The sequence below is a fragment of the Oryza glaberrima genome, chromosome 1 (assembly GCF_000147395.1).
Source record: "Oryza glaberrima chromosome 1, OglaRS2, whole genome shotgun sequence".
In the NCBI taxonomy this organism is placed as follows: domain Eukaryota; kingdom Viridiplantae; phylum Streptophyta; class Magnoliopsida; order Poales; family Poaceae; genus Oryza; species Oryza glaberrima.
This window is the reverse complement of record NC_068326.1, coordinates 26520480-26543844: the sequence shown is the minus strand read 5'-3', so window position 1 is coordinate 26543844 and position 23365 is coordinate 26520480. Positions and strand designations below refer to the sequence as shown.

Genomic DNA, 23365 nt, shown 5'->3' with positions numbered 1-23365 from the left:
TTGTCTTGCTATCATTTCTCGCAGTTGACGTTCTGTGACAACTGCGAAGCATTGTTGGTTAAGTAGGCTTGTGAAACGGTCCGTTCCCACAGGATTCGATGGAGAGGCATCGTTTTGGTTGGATTAGTTTGTCCTGCTTGGCTGATGTATTTGTTGTTAGTCACTGGTTCCGACCAACCAATTTTATTTGAGTGAGATTGCTGAGTCTACGTGTGATGATGGACGTGCCGGTCGAGGAAGAAGTTTGCTAAAACATGAATAATTAAATATCGCCGGGCCGGAACATGCATAATCAAATCACGTGCAGCCAGTGAGTGCAGTGTGACAAAAAAAAATAATTCAGGAGGGTAGCTGCCAAACGTGTTGATGCCGTCTAAAAAAGAACTTTAGATGCTAACGATGGAGCAGGCGAGATTCTACTCAGTAGTTTCTTGTTCTCGTGCTGCGACCTGAAATATTCTAATACAATAAATCTTCATACTCTATATTTAAATTCGTTATATTAGGATATATCACATTCTATTATTAGGTTGTCTTTTTTGAGACGGAGAAAGTATATAATAAGGTGTACTAATCGACGATATGATCGATCTAATACTCTAACGGATGTGTGCTGCTAGCTGATTGGTGGATTTATTCCCCACCAAATTAATGACACATGTCTCTTTTTCTATTTGGTACTAGTATGCAGTACCATGCGAGTATGACTATGAGACGATGAGCCTACGGACGCGGGTAACGCTAATGGGCGGGCGATCACCCCCATCCCCCTGATACGCTTCCTCTCCCCTTCCTCATCTCCCTTTTTCTTTTCCTACTACACCATAAATTTTTTTTAAAGAAAACAAAGTTAAAAAAATTTATGTATAGAAATATTATATATATAAAAAATATTTGAATTCAAATTCAAATTTAAATCAAGTATATAAACTTTTTACTTATAAAGTTTGGTTCTATAAACTTATAAACTTTAGGTGTATAAATTTTAGATATATAGAAATACTATATATATATAAAATATTTGAATTCAAATTCAAATTTGAATCGGATATATAAACTTTTGACTTATAAACTTTGGGTGTATAAACTTTAGGTGTATAAACTTTAGATGTGTAAATTTGAGGTGTACAAACTTTAGGTCCATAAATTTATTAAAATAGGAAAGTAATGCAGTGCCAAAAAAGGAAACCACGCGGAGGAGGGGGGATCGCGCCCTGATCGCCCCGGGCGATCGCTCGCCCAATAGGTTTTTCGCACGGACACTACTTGGCTAGGCTCCGTGAAGCTCTTAGGCCATTCCTAACCCAAGACATTAGACATAATTTCCATAAACTCCACATCATCAAGAAACTAGTACTAGACACTGGTCTTCGAATGCAAACACCACTATTTCATACTTAAATTTAATGCTACTTATCTCACATGATTTCTTAGATATGTAGAAACCATGTCTTATGCAAGACATGGTTTCCTCCTCTTTTCTTATTTATTTACTTGTCATATCATTTTTCATCCTAGGTGGCAGCTTATTTAATGCTATGGATATCATCCTAGTTATTGCGTTGGAAATGTGCTTATGGACCTCAAGAAAACAATCTTAGCTGTTTTTCTTAACCCGCTTTAAAAATGGTATGATTATAAGTAAACTAAGATACATAATGACACAATCCTATATGGCTTACAATTATTGTATTTCACGAAGAAAAAGTACTGTTGAAAAAACAATCTATGTATGTGAAGATATATACAGTGATTAATATGAAACGTGGGGAAACATAATTTAATAGTGTTACTTCCACATAGTAAAGGATGTCAATATCGCACATAAATAATTGTTCACGTAAGATTAACAAATCTATAAAATATAAAGAAAGAAACAAAACGATTTAAGGGTCAAACTTTCCATATCTCTAATCAGTTCAAAAGACCACAAAGGCTAAAAAAAATTAAGAAGAAAGAACACAAAATTAACTTTAATATTTTAAAATTAAATTTTGTTTGTGGCTTATAAAACAATAAATAGGCTATGATGGTGCTAACAAGTTTTCAACTTCCTTAGTCCTTACCAAGGTCTTAATCCTACAAGTTACTTCAAGGTATACGGTCACAAGTCAAATTCCTTTGATCGTCGACGCGCTCTTCGCCAAGTACACCGAGCTCGTCACCGCGTCCATGGAGAGAGAGGAGGTGAAGAGCGTCCAGATTTGGGTCGTCCACTCGTCCTCACCAGGTTGTGACACAAACCACAAAGCTGTGATGACTGTCCATAGTGATTTGTACCAGTTTATAGTTTGACCCCTGTTTCTGAATTCTAATATGTGGTGATATGGTGTTTAGTTGTTGTATTGAGTAACTGAAATTAACAAATTCCATGTGTACTTAACTGGTAGGATGGAGAGAAATTAATGGAAAGTGGATTAACAAGTGCGTTGAAATGCCATAAATCATCCGCTACTTCCCTTCATCACCAGTAATTCTGTATCTAGCAATACTACTGATTTGTGGTTTATAGCTACACACTCGTACGAACGCTAATAAATGTTTGCGATTTTTTTTTGTTTCGTAAAAAAACATTTTTTGCAATTTTCTTAAACGCCTTTATACTTTCCCTTCAAAATCAATGTTCACAAATGTGAAAACAACTGAACAAGAGGCCCTATAATGGGCTGGCAAGAGCAAACAAGGGCAACCTTTCGGCCATCGTGGAATGAGATGGGCTGAAAGAGGCCTTAGGGCTTGTTCAGCTTGTTGCAACAATCATCCATACCAAATTTTGGCCAAATTTTGATAAGACAATAAACTAAATGACACTTTATCATCACAACCTTGCCAATCCGTACCAACATTTGGTATTCTAGAAACTTCTACTCATAGAACTATACCCAAAATTGGTAAAAGGTGTCAAACTAAACACCATCTTCACATCTTGATCTTGCTAAAATTTTAGCATTACCAAATTTTAGTTTACCAATAAACGGTAAGGCTTTTTTTTGGGCAATGAACTGAACAAGCGCTTTGTTCCATTTTATATCCCTCATCTTTTCGTTGAGTTTAAATTGTATGCTTAATACTGGAAATCTTAACCCCTAACTTACAAAACCGGGTTAAATTAGGTCCCATAACAGTATTGAGGACTGGTTTCACAAGCATGACATACTAGTTAGCAAAAAGAAAAAAAAACATATAGGGCCCACATGTAAGTGAGCTTGCACCTCTCCTCTCTCTCTTCCCCAAGAGCTCGCCCGTGAGAAGAGGGGTGTTGGGCGGCGGCTGGTAGGTGAGGAGCAAGATGGCGGCGACTCATATCCTCACCGACAAGCCCTACATTGGAGGTCGAAGGAGGAGACGATGCGGTGGAGAGGGGATGGAGCGAGGCGGTGACCGTCATCAAGGGTAGAGCTCGCGGGGAGCCGCTGTTGGTGTGGAGAGGGTCACTATGGTCAGAATATGGCGGACGCTATCCTTACTTGCATCCGCCGCCGAGGCCGATGGTGGCTGTGAACCTGTGGTCACCAAAGCAAGAGCCAACGTCCAGATTGTGGCAGTAGGAGGAGCACGATCAGTGGACTCTATAGTTTCGCCATGGGCCGCGGTGATTGGGAGGCTTCGGGTGGCCTCGGCCTCCGGCTTGATCGGATCAGTGAGTGATGCTTTGGCCTCCTGTTTGGGTGGCTCGGCCACTATGCCTCTCTCATTGCCATCACCTCCAAGATGCATCAAGGTAGCGTAATGTGTTGTGTCGAGGTGCGCATGATGAGGCTCTATAAGAGCTGGGATCCACAATGAGTAAGTGCTCTGTGTGTTGAGACAGTTGCTCACGCTTTATCGGGGAGGCCATGATCATGATGCTAAAGCAAGCGTACTGGTTTGAGAAGCTCACCATCATTGCCACCACGATTGATGCCTTGCTCTGAACCTAGCATGGTCGTAGCCTCCTCTCTCCACCTACGGGAGCCGTGTATCTTGAGCTCGAGCTCACGGGGGAGGGGCGCCTCGGCCTCCGGTTGCTCATTCCCCGCCCCCTCCTCCAAGAGGAGAGCTGGAGAGATTTGGAAAGAGAGGAGAGAAGGAGGTTAGAGGAAGAAGACAAGAGTCTGACATGTGGAACCCAAGAGTTAACAGTGATATTTTGTAAGATAGACTCGGATTTGGAGTTGGATATCGAAGCGGATTTGAAGGAGATTGAATCTTGCCAAAACATACTGTGCATCGGTTGGACAATGTGTCGGCTGGAAACAGAGTCGGAGTTTGATTGAGCCGATATGGCAAGTAGCCGATACAGCTTGACTTGGGCTCGGTTTAGGCCTCGATTGAGATAACCGTCATTGCCGTATAGAGATAGAGCTAATTTAAGGCCATTGTATCTATTAATTAGAATATTAATGTCGGTTTAAATTGGAGATATGGTAAGAGTCCGCCGTGTGGACCTGTTTGTTTTTATCTTTACGAAAGTTTGAGTCGTGTACATAATGGACTAAGTTTTGTACTCGGGGTATAAATATAAGCCCCAGATCATTGTAATGAGACGACAATCCAATCAATACAACTTTTGGTGCATCGCCACCCTTTTTGTTTTACTTTTTGACGAGTTCTTGCTTCAAGCCGGTGCATCAGCTGTGATCTCTCGACAAGAGGTAACTTGTCTCGATGACTTACGCTATCGGGGCTAATATGTCGTTTTAGATGTATTAGTCTCTTTATTGTGGTCATCGTTATCATATATCGTAGTTAATCTAGTTTAGTATTTCCATTTAGTCATATCGGTCGATTCTCGCTTTAGGGTTTATGCCGATATCGGCTAAATCGTCTTACTATATTAGATTAGCTAAGGTATTTACCATTCTGAAAAGTAGTTAATTACTTGATTGTTTAGACTTTAGGTTTCTTTACATAGTTTGAGTTGCATCAACCTAGTCTTGTTTAGAACCCTAAAAATTAACCTGGAATTAATCATAATTAAGGATAGCATCAGGGTTTCAACCGATCTTACCTAATATACGTGAATAGTGCATGCTCCTTGATCCGTTTTATGTATATTTTTCACTTATATAGATAGATTACTCTATATGAACACATCAAGTTAGATTGATCTCGTTAAAACTCCATATTTGATGATCGATTATCATTTGATATATCTATATAGATTAGTTTGTTTACATAAGTTTGTATTGGAGTAATAGCCAATACGTTATCTATCTTTGCTCTAAATATTGATCTATCGACTATTTCTATAGTACTGTCTTGAAGTGATTGGTAAAAACAAAGGAGACAGTATTACAGCCGATAGGACATATTTAGGGTTTTACTTTACTTGTTCACTATAAAACCACAGCCAATTTGGTCTAACTGCATCGTTCATCTAATACGGTTTATTGTTTTTCTTGCTGGTTGCAGGATCAAACTAGCTGGCACGCTCTTGACACTCAAGGCAAGCCTTGGACCTGCACTGGAGTGAAGCAAATCACTCAGGCCGCCATGTTTTCTGCCAACACTATGTGAATCCCATGTTGACTCATCCAGGTTGATTGCAGTTAACTTATCATGCTAGTGAAATCGGCCATCCATAGTTACATACTGCCATGAGACCTAATTTAACCAGGTTTTGCAAGTTGGGGGGGGGGGGGGGGTTCAAGATTTTGGGTATCACGGTTTATAAATACGATTTAAACTCGTCAGAAAAACGAGGAATGTAAAGTGGACTTATTCCCCATTAAACATAGCTGCCTGTATGCTTGTGTTGGGCTTCGGACTGGTGGAACAATTCTAGGCCACGATGGCGAGGTATACATGCTCGGATCGACAGCGCGGTGACATGAATGGAATGGTGGCACATCGAAGTGAACAGTTGATACTCTCTTTGTTCTAAAATTAATAATTCGTAATAATAAAATATGTTACATTTAATTATAGATGATTATATTTTAGAATAGAAGTAGTAATTAATAGTTTGGATGATGTGCCTGTGCCTACGCATTGTGCCTCTTGATGACCTGAAGCTTGACGCCGTACTTGAAGTCGCAGATGATCGCGAACTGGAACTCGAGAGGAGACTCCATGCTAGGCGAGTGCCGGAACACATAATGGCGGTAGAGGTGGATCACTGACAGTTTGATCTCCTGGATGGAGAACTTCTGGCCGATGCACACCCTTGGTCCTATCCCGAATGGGATGAACGCGTATGGGTGCCTCCTCCTTTCCTCCTCGCCGTTGGGGTCGAACCGTTCCGGCCGGAATACTTCTGGCTCCGGGAAGTTCTTGGGATCCTTCGCTAGCACTCCTGGTGCCAGCCACACCCACGTTCCCTGAAAAAAAAATTTGTAATCCATCAGTGGAAACATGGAACTAATGTCGATAACATCCTATTCCTACATGGACTTTATTTTTCAATCAATGGAGTGAATAAGTCCCAGTATAGTGCTATCTACTCTTATGGTAGTAGAAAATAATTTGAATCATTAATGTTATTTGATCGAAGGGTTCATATATATTTATAACTCCTTGAAATATCTATTTATACTGCCACCCCTAATTAACGGCAGTGAAAACATGGATGGCTATTATTTTAAAGAAAAGATGAGGAGGGGTGTAATTGTTATTTAGCAGTAAATAAACCCTTTCCCTCCTCTTTTTTAGCTTTTATCGATGGAATACGAGTGATGCAAGTGCAATGGACTTATATATGGATTGTTGGATCTAGTACCTTTGGGAGGGCATATCCTCCAATTTCCACTTGTTCATGTGTTTCCCTGGCTACCAACGGCGACACCATGTAGAATCTCATCGATTCCTTCACAACCTGCATTCGTAACCAGGTGAAAAGCGTAGTGGTCAGAAAAAAATAGGTCCCACGAGCCCATGAAGATGTGTGTGTGTGTGTGCACATATATATATATATATATATACCTATTGTAACCAACGGACACCTGTCCACCTCACATGAATGTTTCGGGTCTCAACCCCCAACGGTTGGAGAGAAAATATCCACTAAGCCACCGATGTAGAAAATGGATTTTTTTTTTGAAAATTCGGATCACTTCGCTTTATGTTCTGCATGCTGAGGCATTTGAATGTTCTGCATGCATGGTTTGTTGATCCACGCGCATGCAAGGCCGTGCGACCAGGAGATTAGTTAGTGTGGAGGTTGCTACGAAGACTCGATATAAGTTGACGGTGATATAGGGCAGAAGAGGAGGGAGCATAAACATCTTTTGGAGTTGTGAGCAAGCAGATCAGGTCTGTAGATATTTGATGGAGCAGAAACCCTCTGGTGGAAAGGGCAGAACATTGTCGGCGAGTTCTGTTCTGTCGCCTTCCGCGGAACCAGAAGACATCGATGCGTGATGTCGAGCAGCAGAAGCGGGTGGTGGCTGTAGGCCCATCGTTGCCGGTGAGTTCTAGCAAGCAACACAATCCGTCGGAGGCAGAAGACGGAACCGCTTCAGCTAATGGTGTCATGCAGCAGAAGCCTACCGCAGATTGGTACACATCAGAGATTAATTTTTGTTTATGCTCCGTTGAAAATTTTTCTCTTGTTTCTTTCTTTGGTTCTGATTGTTTGTCGCGTTCTTTGGTCAGGGATGGTTTTGTGCGTTGCATGGATACTGTTGCCCGGAGTGAAGAGATGAATCACTCTCTCCAGAAATATGACATTCATTTGGATGGATGTCATCCACTTCCAACGAGAAATCCTAGGAAGAGATGCGCTTGGTGTTCACTTCGTGATATTCGCGCAGCTTGCAACATGAATTTTAGAAGCAGCGAAACACCCCGGTGGCCGGCGCAACAGTAATGGTTGCGAACATGTGTCCAAGGAGAACATGTAGCCAGTAGTGAAATGATCAGAAAATTTGTAATGTACCTCAAAAAAAAATAGCAGAGAACATCAATTGAAAGAAATTCCCAGGAAAAAATTGCATCTCCACAAGAAAATCTTCTGCTTCTGGCCGGCATAAAATATATGTTAGCCGGTCAATTTAAAAAACTGGCAGAACGTCAGCTAAAGAAATTGGCAGAACATCATCTCCGTTAAAAAAATGTTGGTAGAACAACCACCTAAATTTTCTCTATACCCAGTTTTTTACAGCAGCACATAGGCTAATAGAAGTACATATTCTGCTATTTGAAAGCTAATGGAAGAAAATCTTCCGCTCAGAATTTAATCGCATCCACATAAAAGAAGTATGCAAGTTCGTGTAACAGAAAGCTAATTAATCTTCCGTTCCAAAATCAACGGATAGGATAATAGAATAGAGTCTGTGAGCTGTGAAAGGAGCAGAACATCGGTTGGAAATGGAGCAGAAGATTAATTTCAAAGAACCACCTTCTGCTCCTGCTGCTGTAACTGAATCCCATCGTGTAATATGAAGCTGACTAGCAACAATATAGCTAGAGCAGTTTCTGATCGTCAGTGTATGCGTACCATATATACTATGCATCACCGTAGGACAGAAGCTCAAGTCTGGAATGTGTGCAGAAAACAAACCATCAAATTAGCAAGCTTCTGCTCTTTCTCAAACGATTCGATCTACTGTTAGACCTAGGCCCCAGCAGAAAGCCAGAAACAAGGGCAATTCATTTTCTGGTCTCTAGCTCCCCAGCTCAACTTCTGCTCGTATAATTGAATCTCATCATCGATATGTTCTGCTCCTCAAAAAGTTTTGAAAAATGAGCAGAAAGTAGAAAAGGTAGACAGTAGGTAAACCGGAAAAGGAGCAGAATATCAGTTAGGAAGGCAGCAGAAAATCGGAACAAAACAAACAAAAAAAGCGGTGGCTTGTGCTCTGCCGTTGCCATTCGATCAGGTCATAAAAAAAGGTGCAGAATATCTTCTGCCCCTATAACTAAATCTCATCACCTAATATGAAGCCTGGCAAGAATATGGCAGAGTAGTTTCTATTCGTCCAATGTGTATGTGTACCCAATAGTATATACATCATCGTATGACAGAAACTTGGATTTGAATGCATGCAGAAAACAGACCTTCAAATCACAGTTGCTCATTTTTTTTTAAAAAAAATAATGAACCTTTTAATCTATCCCCGCTATAGGACAGAATATAGATGCAATAAAGCTAAGGCAGAATATATCTACCTAAAAACCTCATCTACTCATTTTTATTAGCTGGTTGAATTGACATGCATACAAAACAATTTGTATACCGTGAAAAGAGCAGCCGGCTTCCTTAATGGATTGGATTTCAAATCTGATTAGTCATTAACCCGTTAATAAGGACTCCACATTAGCACCAAACTGCACAGATCTTGGAACAAACCGCATGGTGGATGAGACGGGAGTAACTACTCCCGGTAGTAGTATATAATTTTCCTATATATATATAGGGAGCGTATCCTATGCACACAGGCCCTCGCGTGTACACACCGTGTACACCAACTAAAAATTATCACAAAAAATTCTAGGAAAATTCATACATGTACTTTCAATAGTATTACATCTACGTGCAAAGTCGCATCTTCAAATTCATTCTACATAGAGAATAACAAAAAAGATAAAATTCTGACAAAATTGCAACCTTAAAACTGTCAGATTTTTTGTTTTTTTTGTTACGGCTAAAATATAATGAATTTGACGTTAAGATTTTAACCCTAGGTGTAATACAATTGAAAGTATGTGTATGATTTTTTCTAGATTTTTTGGTGACATTTTTTAGTTGGTGTGCACGTGTGTACACGTGAGGGCCTGTGTGCATAGGATATGTTGCCATATATATATATATATATATATATATATATATATATATATATATATATAGGGAGATTAAAATGTGGAATTGGGACAAAAATGCCTCTGCGTCGCCTCCCGCGTGGGTGACTCGGACGGCGGAAACCTAGCTGCCGCCGCTGCCGCCCCTCTTCACTTCTCCCTCCGCCTCGCTGTCGCCTGAGCGAGTGGTCGGCAAAGCCGTTGGCTCGCGAGGATGGCGGCGATGGGACTCTCTGCGGCGGCCACCCCTAGATCCGGTGCGAGCGGACCCAAGGTGGAGGCCAACTGGAGCAACGCTGGCGTCGAGGCCGGCACATGGGAGGAGGTGGAGGCGGGGAAGGAGGGGACCTGCGAGCATGGGCCAGATCCGCGACGAGTGCTAGGAGGTGGAGCCAGGAGAGGAGGCGTTGTCGGTGCATGGTGGTGCTGGCGATATTTTTTCTTTCCATGACAATAGTCTCATAATTTTTCCTACTCTATTCAATGAATCATCGCACTATCTGGTGCTAATAAATATATACACACCTAATATATAAAAAATTTATAAGGCTTTTGGTGTATTTATAAAGTTTCTGATTTTTTCTTCATCCGATTTTTTCCACTCCGGTTTTTTTCCGCTTCTGGTTTTTCTCAGTCCGATTTTTCCGCTCCTTCAGTTTTTGTCCGGTTTTCCGGTCGCATTCTTTTTTCGATCTTATCATGTTGCGTGCACAGCGTGGTTCCCGCTGCCGCCGACCAAATCCTAGCTCCGCCATCACTTCGATTTATCTCCCCGTTTATTTTCTCCTTCAATTGATTAAAAAAATTGGTTCCCCATTCCTCACTCATTATTTTTCTCATGATTTCCCATTTCAATTTTGCTGATTTAATCTCAGTGGCGTTGCACGCGCATGTCTCCCGCCGCTGCCGAGCCAAACCCTAGCGTCACCACCACATCGATTTATCTCCCCTATTGATTGCAAAAATCAATTCTCTACTCCTCACTCATCAATTTTATCATGATTTCCCTTTTCAATTCGGCTTTAATTCGTTGCTAGTTGACGAGCTTCATCGTCAGTTGTTTTTATCCCGAAATTTACGGAATTACTCTGATTTTGAAAAAAAAGGGAAAGAGAAGATCGAGAAAGATTCGACTAGACTTGAAGGGGAAGCGTATTTGATGGGGAGGATCGGCTCCGTCATATAGACACGGGATGGTAATTGGTTGTGGCTCCACTTGTGGGTTGGGCAAAGAGATGCCGAGATGAGAGAGGTAGCGGACTAGGCGAGGGTGGAAAAAGGAAGGAATAAATGCGCTTTTAGCCCAAAACAAAGAAAGAATTTTTTATTAACCATTTTAATTATAATGTATAGTGATCTTAATGTTTTAATTTATTGCCCATCTGCTAATAGGAGTTGTATGACTGAAAAACATTTTAACCACTGCAACACACAGTAATTTTTCTAGTAATTCCAAAAAAAATAATAAAAAAACGAAACGCATACCTGGTCAAGGTACGGGAACTTTGTCTGCAGATCATCGGCCATCGGCACGCGGTCGCGGGGGCCGAACCCGTCAATCTCCCTGAGCAACTTCTCCTCCACCTCCGGGTGCTTGGCGACGAGGTAGAGCACCGTGGAGAGGGTGAACGCCGTCGTGGTCGACCCGGCGAGGAGGTGCTCATAAGTCAGCGCGCTGATGTAGTCCGGCGTGAGCAGCTCCCTCGATGACTTGTTAGACTCCCTCGCTGTGAGCACGACGGACAGGAAGTCCTTGCGCTGATGCGACGCCGCAAGGTCGTGCTCCATTGCGCCGCCCCGCTCGGCAACGATTCTGTCCATCTGTGTCCTGAGCGCGCGGTTGACCCGGTCGATTTTGTAGTCCCCCATGCCAGGAATCCTCTTGAGCACTTGCCGGAACGGCTCTTGGAGGAACGGTAGGAGCATACCGACGAGTATGGAGAGCGACCCGGACAGGTCCATCTTGAGCGATGTGGTCGCGTGCATGTGCATCTTGATGAACTCCGATGATGCCTTAGCCTCCACGCTGGTATCAGCGGCTATCTTGTCTATGTTGCTGTCGTCAGGTGTGACTGGCACCTTTGACAGGCCGAAGTCCGTGCCGAACGCCGCCTGGCCGATGACGTCGGTGGCGAGGCTGAGAGAGAGACCGGAGAAGGTGATCTCCTTCTGGCCGTCGAGGTTCTTGGTCGCACGCTGAATGCACGACTCCATGGTGGGGATTAGGCTGGCCAGGTGCGACGGCTGGTAGATGGAGATGATCATATTTCTCATCGACGTCCACCTCGGCCCCCTGCGGTGCAGCAGCCATGATGTTGTTACCTTTAATTTTATCCCGAATCAAAATTTTTTGACACGAGTAGCATAATACTGAACGAGTAGATTAATATGTGATAAATCACTTCACAAACATGCAAAATCAAATTTAACTTTTATAAGACACAAACAAAAAAACAAATTTAATTGCAAATATACGTTAACTATGCAGTTTAATTTGCTTTTTTCTAGTGCAACTTGTAGATATTAAATTTTAATTGGCATGTTTGTGGAACGATCTATCTCATATTAATCTAGAGGGCTGCTACAAAACGGGATCCCATTATAATGGGATAGACATATTAACTATTCTCTTGCACGAGTATCACAGGTATCAGGTCCTAGATATCACAGGTACCGGGTAACAGGTATCACAACTATCGGGTAGCATGCAGCTGGTATCACAATAGGTATCAGGTATATGTACTGTCTCATCGAAGGGTATCCCGTTCCAATGGGATACCGTTGTTTAGGTTTTCTGATTAATCTATCTTCTTAATTTTTTTTTATTTTTTCATAACCATTTGAATGACATGCAAACAACGATGGGATGTCCCCTTCAGAGTTTAGAATCCACTCTCGATCCTACCTTGTGAAGAACAACCCTTTCTTATGGATAGGAGAATTGGCAATGGGGGAGGGCATGCTTCGATTTGGAATGCTCTTGAATTTCTTGATGCCCACTTCCTTGCACAGCTCCGCATCCGCCACAATGATCAATGGTTGTCTTCCCATGTGAAATCTGCAAGCAAATTGAATAATTGCGCTCTCAGTGTATGAACTTGTTGGTGGGTACAAATAGGTGCAATAACTTGTAAAGTATTGTTCTGGTGAAAAAATCGTTTAATCCTCCGAACCTAGACCAAAATAGTCCATGGAAGCAAATTGATGCTACATAAAGCTGACAACAATTACATGTTGGCATGCATGGAATCATTATTTTGCAGAAAACCCTCATGCAGCATCAAAACGATCGCTGAAGAGCTAAAGTGTGTTAATTGGCCGAAAGCACACATTTAGGAATCGTTGTGTTGAATAGGTTTTTTGGAGGTCTTGAATTTTGCAGTTTATACTTTGTGCATCTCTTCAGTTGCAGCTACCGACATGAAAATACTTGGAAAATTTTGCAGTTACATCTAGAGAAAATTATATTTTGATATTTATAACATTTTCGATAAGCGAAAATTATCAATATTCTCTTACATACACCAAGGCATGAAAAAAATTGTTTGGGTCCTAAAATGGAACGAACTAGCATAACTTTCTAGGGGTATGAAAGAAATTGTCTTGATCCTCATCTTGAAAAATGAAATTTTGCACTTCTAGTTCCATTTTTTCTTGGGAGATTTATGCTTTCTAAGTACTGCAGCACCCTTTTCCACACCGTTGCTGTGCCTTTAATTGTTGTTATGTTTAGTCGAGGTTGTGCATCTTCTTTTCAATTAGCTGCAATGAAGGTGTCTATGCACGCTCCCAAACATGCAAATCAATGTGTCATTGTTGTTAATGCTACATAGGATTAATTTGTTTGGGTGGGTTGTTTTAATCTAGGTTCGCACTGGGTGGGTTGTTTTGACCTAGGTTCACACGGATTAGATAATTAGTTAAGTTTTTCACCACCTGCAGAGTACTTTACAAGTTGTTACACCTATTTGTATCTACATTATAAGTTTTTATGCGTCATGAGTGTAGTGTATTCCAAATTGAATTCCAGTTAACTGGTTGGTACTGCTATCCTAAGCTATGCTCTCCACGCAAGACAAATTAGAAGAATTGAATCTGCGAGCAGAGGAGGCAGTCACCTGAAGACAGGACCGTGCTTCCTAGCGAGCACGGAGAACACATCCGGCCCGTGCATGGCGAGCAGGTGGAGGTGGCCGATGAGCGGCAGAGGCACGGGACCCGGCACGCGCCAAACCTTCCGGTACGGCTCGTACAAGTAGGCCACCACCAGGAGACCCACAGCCATGGCCACCATGGTGACCGCCCACTCCGCCGTTACGACCATCACCTCGCTGATGTCCATCTCAGAGATCTCACTCTCACCCTGCCTTGCCTCCCTCTTGTCTCGCTATCAGCCTATCACTTCTGACTTCTCGCAGTTGACGTTATGTGACAAGTGCGAAGCATTGTTGGTTAAGTAGGCTTGTGGAACGGTCCGTTCCCACAGGATTTGATGGAGAGGCATCGTTTTGGTTGGATTAGTTTGTCCTACTTGGCTGATGTATTCGTTGTTAGTCACTGGTTCCAACCAACCAATTTTATTTCAGTGAGATTGCTAAGACTACGTGTGATGACGATGGACGTGCCGGTCGATGAAGAAGTTTGCTAAAACACGCATAATTAAATATCGCCGGGCCGGAACATGCATAATCAAATGACGTGCAGCCAGTGAGTGCAGTGCGACCAAAAAAAAAAATCAGGAGGGTATTAGCTGCCAAACGTGTTGATGCCTTTGATACTAATTGTTTTTTTTTAACTTTAGATGCTAATGGTGGAGCAGGTGAGATTCTACTCAGCAGGTTCTTGTCCTCGTGCATGTAATAAGGTGTATTAATCGACGATATGGATTTATTCCCCACCAAATTACTGACGCTCCTTTATCTACTTGGTATGCAGTACCATGTGAGTATGACTATGAGACGATGAGCCCACGGACGCTACTCGGCTAGGCTCCGTGAAGCTCTTATGGGCCTCAAGAAAACAATTATAGCTGTTTTTCTTAACCCGTTTTAAAAATGGTATGATAAGTAAACTAAGATACATGATGACACAATCCTATATAGGCATACAATTATTGTATTTCATGAAGAAAAAGTACTGTTGAAAAAACAATCTATATATGTATGTGAAGATATATACAGTGATTAATATAAAATGTGGGGAAAAATAATTTAATAATGTTACTTCCACATAGTAAAGGTTTTTAATATCACACAGAAATAACTGTTCATGTAAGATTAACAAATCTATAAAATATAAAGAAAGAAACAAAACGATTTAAGTGTAAAACTTTCCATATCTCTAATCAGTTCAAAAGACCACCAAGGCTAAAAAAACATTAAGAAGAAAGAACACAAAATTAACTTTAATATTTTAAAATTAAATTTTGTTTGTGGCTTATAAAACAATAAGAGTAAATTACACTAGCGGTTCTTAAACTTGTAACGATGTTTCACTTAGGTCCACGAACTTACAAAGCGCATATCGAGATCCCTAAACTTGGTTTATTGTATCATCCCGGTCCAAAGCCGGTTTGACCGTGATCTTGCCTCCGTAACACGCCACGTAGACGATGACATGGCACAAATTTTAATTTTCCTTTTTTTCTCCCCATCTTTTCTCTCCTTCCTCACCTCGTGTGGTCGGAGGGGACGCGGGGCAGGAGCGGCGCGGGCGTGCTCGGGCGCCGGCGGATGGGAGGAGAGGAGCGGCGCGCGGGTGTCGGCTGGCGGGAGGAGAGAAGCCGCAGCAGCGGGGTGGCAAGGCGAGCTCGTGCTCAGCGGCGTAAGCTCGACGGCGACAACGGCCATGTGAGGGCTACCGCCGGAGTGGTGGGGCGAAGAGGCCGAGGCGCGCACGGGGGGTGGTGTCGCCAGCCGCTCCCGGGGGGAGGGGTCGCCGACCGCGGCCGCGTGTGCGGGGGGAGGCGTCGGCGGGCCCGAGCTCGACGACGGCAGCGGAGCGGTGGGGCGAGCTCGAGCTGGGCAGCGCGAGCTCGACGGCGACAACGGCCATGTGGGGGCCACCGCCGGAGTGGTGGGGCGAAGAGGAGGGCGGCACGTCATTCATGCAGAAGCGGCTGAGGTGCGCGAGGGGGGAGGTGTCGCCGGGGCAGCCAAAGCCTCGTTGACGGGAGGGAGGGAGGACGACGGTGATTGGGGAAGGACACGCCGCGCGGCGCCTCCCAGCCGCGTGTCCCTTCCTCCTCTCCTCCCCTCGGTGTCGCCTCCTAGCCGCGCGTGGCCAAGCCACCGCGCCGCACCACCTTCCTCCTGAGCTGTGCCGCCTCCCTCCCGTGCGCACGCCCGGCCGTGCCGCCGCGCTCGGCCACCGCCCCGCTGCCTCGTGCCATGCCCGGCCTGGGCAGCCTCCTCTCCCACACTGAGCTCCCCTCCCTTATCCCACCGCTGCCCCTCTCCCGGCGCCGTGCCAAGCTGCGCCGCGCCGACACGCCGCTGTCGCCTCAACCGCGTCGTCGCGTGCCGGTTGCCTCGCACGCGACCGCCCGCGCCGACGCCGCTGCCCCGAGCTCCCCCATGCCGGCCTCTCCTTTCCATCGCCGCCGCCCGTTTCCGCTCGAGCAAAGACGACGCCGCTGCCGAGTTTTCCTCTCCTCTCGACAGCCGCCAGCTCCTCTCTCCTGCACCGCCGCCAGGTCGCCAACCCCGGCCACAGCCTCCTCGCACCGGTCGGCAACCGCCTCTCTCCTGCGCCGCCGCCAGGTCGCCGACCCCGCCCACGGCCTCCTCGCACCGGTCTCGCTGGCTCCCTCTCTCCCTTTGCCTGCCATAGATGCATCTAGAGGTGGAGGAAGGAGAGAAAAAAAAAGGAAAATTAAAATTTGTGCCATGTCATCGTCCACATGGCGTGCCACGTAGGTAAGAACATAGTCAAACACGGCTTTGGACCGGGATGATACAATAAACCAAGTTTAGAGACCTCGATATGCGCTTTGCAAGTTCGTGGACCTAAGTGAAACCTTGTTACAAGTTTAAGGACCGCCAGTGCAATTTACTCAAACAATAAATAGGCTATGATGGTGCTAACAAGTTTTCAACTTCCTTAGTCCTTACCAAAGTCTTGAATCCTACAAGTTACTTCAAGGTATACCGTCACAAGTCAAATTCCTTTTATCGTCGATGCGCTCTTCACCAAGTACACCGAGCTCGTCACCGCGCGCGTCCATGGAGAGAGATGAGGTGAAGAGCGTCCAGATTGGGGTCGTCCTCACCAGGTTGTGACACAAACCACAAAGCTGTGACGACTGACTAGAGCGATTTGTACCAGTTTATAGTTTGACCCCTGTTTCTGAATTCTAATATGTGGTGATGTAGTGATGTGGTGTTTAGTTATTGTATTGAGTAACTGATATTAACAAATTCCATGTGTACTTAACTGGTAGGATGGAGAGAAATTAATGGAAAGTGGATTAACAAGTATACGTTGAAATGCCATAAATCATCCGCTACTTCCCTTCATCATCAGTAATTCTGTACTTCCTCCGTCCCATAATAATTGTATTTCTAGAAAATTAGAGACAATTTAACAACAAACACAATTTACTACAATAACCCTATGTAATAACTACATTGTATGCGCATATTCCATATTTATACTTAATTAAAAGGAAGGTTGAGCAATACATTCCATATGTAAACTTAATTAAAAGGAAGGTTGTGGCTACACATTCCATTTGTTGTGTCCCATCTTATCATGAATACAACTTTTTTGGGACAACATTTAAAGGGTAGAAATGCAATTATCATGGGACGGAGGTAGTATCCAGCAATACTACTGATTTGTGGTTTATAGTGTTAGGAAACCTTCCATATATGAATAAGAAAACCTTCCATATATACATTGATTGGGCCCACACCTAAACTTTTCATATATTCAATATGACGATATAAAGAGAAAGTGAGCTGTTCATTGTTGTACACTTGTGCTTGAGGAGAAGAGAATGAAGGAATGAAAGAATGACTCGCTATTATATCTTGTGTCTCCACTTTTATATACATTATGCAACCCCTCTGGACTATAAATGTAGCATAGGATTGCATAACACGTTACCAGCACGATGTTCTACCGGAGACTGAGGAAGAAGGGTAAGAACTCACAGATCCGTTTGCATCTCGCTGGTCTAATCGCGAAAACAAATCCCTCTCCTAATCCTAGTTTCTGTTTGTTGTTTCCGGAGAAATCCGTCACTTCCGACATGAAGTCGCTGGCGAAGGCCGATTGGGGATCTCCCGAACAGCTAGTCGGCAATACGCGTCTCACCGTGCTTGGCAAAGGCCGTTTGCATCGCCAAGCACCACACCTTGCACTGGTAGCAGAGCGACAACTAGCGATGAAAATGGAGCGGATTCGAATGGATAGTGGTCATACCATATCCTAAACCATATTTTTAAAACGGATTCGGAGCGAGTGTGGATAATGTACGGATGCGGAGCGGATTATTTCGGATGTCGAAAATGGTGCGGAATCGGTTCGGAAACGGATTAAATTTATCGGATGTTATGTGTATATGCAATCAATGCAATATCGAGTTAGAAATCCAAGAAAAACAATAATACAATAATCAATAAATGACCAATCGTAATAGTTATATGATTAAGTGCTAAAAATAATAATTATATGATTAAATGCTAAAAGCATTGAATACATGATGTCCATAATATAAAAAAATATAGCTATGTGAGTGTGACATTAGACAATAAAAGCCTTAGACTAAAAAATTTATTTTAATTGATGAATTAGGGTATTGGATGTACCAGTTTATGTTATATGCAATCGATAGAATGGTTATATTATTGATAATTTCGGATTATCTGGTAAACGGCTTATCAGATAATCCGATAAAAATGTCGGATAATTCGCATCCGCCGGATTTTAGAGATATCATATCTCTGTATCTGGCTCATAGGCTCATACTATCCACATCCACATTCGTATCCGCTGGGTTTCTAAAAGCCCATACCATATCCTCGTTTTGAACGGATTCGGATCGGATATTATCCGATCCGTTTTCTCCCCTAGCGACAACCGCGGCATCTGCAGCCGCGCTGCGCACCGCCAGCATGCCCACCGCTGGCTATATCGGAGAGAGAAGAAAAATACGAAGAACAAGGAAAAGGAAAAGAAAAGGGCGACGATGGCGACCGTCCGCACCGCCGCGCCGCCGCACGGCATCACCTCAGCGCGGCCTCGCCCTGACTGCTTCGCTGCACGGTCGCACTGCCTCCACGCCATCACGGCCTGCTGTGCACGCCGCTCACGCGGCGACCAGCACCATCAAGAAATGCAAGAAAATGAAAAAAAAAAAGAAGGAAAAGAAAATGTCGCTACTAGAAAACTAATCTTCTCATACGGCCAAAACTAATCTTCGCAGGCGGGAGGGAGGTCCGCCTGCATCACAACGACTGCGAAAATCATCGATTTTTACAGTCGGCACAACGGCGCGCCTGCGAAAATACAAAAAATCGAACAAAAAAATCACCGCACGCGGCTCGCCGCCGCCCTCCCCCGGCCGGATCTGAGAGGGGAGGGGAGCCGCCACCGTCATCATCGTCGCCGCCGCCGCCGTCATCGTCGCCGCCGCCGCCCTCCATGCTGTCGTCGCCCCGCGCGTCGTCTTCACCGCCGCCCCCGCCGGCCTCTCCCCTCCCTCCTTCGGCCAGATTTGCGAGGGAAGGAGGGAGGGGAGACGCCGCCGGCCGCCCCGCGCCCGCGGTGGAGGAGTTGGAGAGGTCGAGCTGGCGGAGGGTGGCGTCCTGGAGGTAGAAGCGAGGGTGGGTGGGGCGGAGGACGAGGTATACGATGAGCGCGATGATGCTGACGAGGATGGCGAGGACGACGAGAATGCCCCGCGCCATCGTCGCTGCCGTCGCCCCCGCCGGCCTCCCTCCTCCCTCCCCCGGCTAGATCTGGGAAGGAGGGGGGAGGGGAGCCGCCACCGTCGCCCCCGCCGGCCTCCTCCCTCCCTCCTCCAGCCAGATCTAGGAGGGAGGGGGGAGGGGAACTGCTGCCGCCGCCCAGCCCGCGCCGCCGCCGCCCGGACTTCAGCCGCGCCTCCTCGCCGCTGCCGCCCTCCGCCGTCACCGCCCGCCGCCAAGGAGAGTAGAAGTGAGGGGAGGGGAGAGGAGGAGAGGGTAGGGGAGGGGAGAGGCCGGTGAGGAAGGGAGGAGAGGTGTGGAGTGAGGGGAGGACTGAGAGGTGTGAGGACTTAGAAAAAAATTAGAGCCCGCAAGTCTATTTATATTCAAGTCTATTTTCGCAGGCGGATCACTTAAGCGGCGCCTGCGAAAATCTATTTTCGCAAGCGGGCATCAATTTCACCCCGATTTATATTTTTGTAGGCGGTCATTTGGCTCTAAAGGTCATGTCCGCCTACGAAAATAAGGTCCTCACATTGGGAAAAATGTTTTTTCTAGTAGTGTGTGGGGAGGGGGGGGCCTGTGTCGCTGGCCACCGAGCCCACGCAGGGCCATGCCGCTGCCGCTCGGCCAAGCCCCGCCGCACGGCCGCGCCCCGCTCTTGAACAAGCACTGCCGCCATTCGGCATGCCGCCATCTGCACCTTGCCGGCCGCCGCACGGTAGCGCTCCGCCGAACCGGCCGCGCCCCGCTGCACGCCGCACAGGAGCGCCGCCGCCGCGCGCTAGCCTTGGCCGCACCGCTTGGCCGCCTCGCCGCCGTGCCGGTGTAGGCTGCCACGTCGTCGCATCGCTTGGCCGCCTCGCCGCCACGCCGCCTGGCTGCCGGCGCCGCCCCGGCATCCCGCCATGCCACACATGGCATGTGCGGGGTCAACGGGAGAAGAAGGAAAGGATAAGAAAGATAAGGAAAAAATAGGAAAGAAAAGGGAAAAAGGGAAAGGATCTCCGGTAATTTTGCAAAATGGCTCTTGTGTTTCCCAAGTGTATGCTTCTCTGTATTGGAAACCTTGCACTTAAAACCCCCCGAACTCGAAGAAACACACATTTACCCCTGGGATTTCCTTACCTCAAGGCCCATGAAATTTGCAAATATCGCCGAAAATCATATTATCGCACAAAAGAGCCATGTACATTGGTTTTCGACCCCGACTTTGCATTACTGGTATATTTATTGCTGACATATATGAATGTGAAATTTATCGCATATATGATTATTGGTTATTTGTAATGCTTTATTACTTTTAATTAATATCTTTGCGATAAAATGTATATAATTGCATAGTATATATCGGAATATTTGTGGGAATTTTGTGTACCATTATATTGCAACACTTGTGCATCTTACCGACATTTAATTTGTGCATATTTTGAATAATGTAAGATGACTGGCATCACGAATTCAAAATTCGCTAAATCTAGAATATGTCTGACATAGTTATTCAATGTCGAAATTACGATAGAGCAAGAAGCTCTACGATACCATTAATCCAATTACGCTATGTGCATTGACTCGATGAGTTTGATCTGGCATTTCAATCTCTCGCGCTAGTGCCTCTAAGCTACTATGATGAATGAGCACGCTAGATGAATGAGCACGTTAGCATTTAGAAGATTATGCTACACACCCTACTCTCGTAGAGCAAAGAACATTTTTCGACTATGAATCACCAAGTAAATGACCCGGAGAGTATGGTAATTCAGTGCACCGAATTTGCACCAAATACTGTTGAAACTCTAAATAATTCTACCTAAGTGTGACAAAAGTCACACGCAAACATCACTAGTGCACATACAAGAAGTATGCCTAACTAGTTGATAATAGAATTGCGTAACGTTCAGGATAGTGTTCACTAGAAGAGCATTATCTTCCAAAACCAACTAGCACAGTTGAAAACGAATTCAACACGAGCAGCTAGCCTGGTGCACTTACCTCGACGAAAGAAGAGGAAAGGGAGGAGTAGAAGACAGGTCAAGACGAACAATCTAGAACTATAAACATGAAAAGAAAAGGACAATCCTAATAGCACACTCATCATAAATTGAGGGAGAGAACTTCTAGCCTATTTACATACTGCCATGAGACCTAATTTAACCAGGTTTTGCAAGTTGGGGCGGGGGGGGGGGGGGGGGTGTTCAAGATTTTGGGTATTGCAGTTTATAAATATGACTAAACTCGTCAGAAAAATGAGGGATGTAAAGTGGACTTATTCCCCATTAAACATAGCTGCCTCTATGCCTGTGTTGGGCTCTGGACTAGTGGAACAATTCTAGGCCACGATGGTGAGGTAGACATGCACGTTGTCGATCGGTGACATGAATGGAATGGTGGCACATGAACAGTTGATACTCTCTTCGTTCTAAAATTAATAATTCATAATAATAAAATATGTTACATTTAATTATAGATGATTATATTTTACAATAGAAGTAGCAAGTAATAGTTTGGATGATGTGCCTGTGCCTACGTATTATGCCTCTTGATGACCTGAAGCTTGATGCCGTACTTGAAGTCACAGATGATCGAGAACTGGAACTCGAGAGGGGACTCCATGCTAGGCGAGTGCCGGAACACATAATGGCGATAGAGGTAGATCACTGACAATTTGATCTTATGGATGGACAACTTCTGGCAGATGCACACCCTTAGTCCTATCCCAAACGGGATGAATGCGTACGGGTGCTTCCTCCTCTCCTCCTTGCTATTGGGGGTCGAACCGTTCCAGCTGGAATACTTCTGGCTTCGGGAAGTTCTTGGGATCCTTCGCTAGCACTCGTGGTGCCAGCCACACCCACGTTCCCTGAAAAAAAATGAATTTGTAATCCATCAGTGGAAACATCAAACATAGAACTAATGCCGTCGGTAATGTCCTATTCCTACATGGACTTTATTTTTCAATCAATGGAGTGAATAAGTCCGACTATAGTGCTGTCTACTCTCCTGGTAGTAGAAAATAATTTAAATCATTAATTTCATTTGATCGAAGATCGAGTTCATATCTATTTATAATTCCTTCAAATATCTATTTATACTAGCACCCCTAATTAACGGTAATAAAAACATGGATGGGTATTATTTAAAAAAAAGATGAGGAGGGGGTATAATTGTCATTTAGCAGTAAATAAACCCTTCCCCGCCGCCTTTTTAGCTTTTATCGATGGAATATGAGCGATGCTAGTGCAATGGATGACCTAGATTGATCTAGCTAAACATAAATAACAAAGTTACCTCTAATCATTATGCGAAGCCTATCAGTGACGGGCCTCCGCTCTAATACGGCGGAAGCTGGCATTCATGAATTCGATGAAAACTCAACAATGAGCTAGAACACGTCCGGCCCGTGCATGGCGAGCAGATAGAGGTGGCCGATGAGCGGGAGCGGCATGGGGCCCGGCACGTGTCGCACCTTCCAATATGGTTCGTACAAGTAGGCCGCCACGAGGAGACCCACAGCCATGGCCACCAAGGTGACCGCGTACTCCGCCGTTGCGCCCAGCATCGCGTCGATGCCCTTCTCACCTGGCCTGGCACCCTGCCTAAGCTGCCTTCCTCTTTGCCACGGGCAAAGCTAATGTACCGTGTGTCAAGCTTTGCTGGTTAGCTAGTCTTGCGCGCGGAACAGTCCAAGGAGTAGATGAAGAGGCATCATTGACTCGTTGAGTAGCATCATT

At 44.8% G+C, this 23365-nt stretch overlaps 1 protein-coding gene across 1 annotated transcript; it reads right to left on the bottom strand.

Annotated features, from left to right (window-relative positions):
* Window positions 1–5951: 5951 nt before the first annotated feature.
* Window positions 5952–14117, bottom strand: LOC127781611 (cytochrome P450 711A1-like). The gene is made up of 5 exons (XM_052308599.1): window positions 13839–14117; window positions 12626–12778; window positions 11206–12013; window positions 6701–6796; window positions 5952–6302 (listed from the first exon to the last, which is right to left on the bottom strand). The coding sequence occupies exons 1-5, from the start codon at window positions 14060–14062 to the stop codon at window positions 5967–5969; spliced, it is 1617 nt and encodes a 538-aa protein (XP_052164559.1). The 5' UTR covers window positions 14063–14117; the 3' UTR covers window positions 5952–5966.
* Window positions 14118–23365: the final 9248 nt, after the last annotated feature.

Coding starts and splice junctions, on each gene's coding strand:
- LOC127781611 (XM_052308599.1), bottom strand. CDS start 14,062: ATGGACATCAGCGAGGTGATGGTCGTAACGGCGGAGTGGGCGGTCACC. Junction 6,797..11,205: donor AGTTCCCGTACCTTGACCAG/GTATGCGTTTCG, acceptor TTACGAATGCAG/GTTGTGAAGGAATCGATGAG. Junction 6,303..6,700: donor GAGGATATGCCCTCCCAAAG/GTACTAGATCCA, acceptor TTTTTTTTTCAG/GGAACGTGGGTGTGGCTGGC.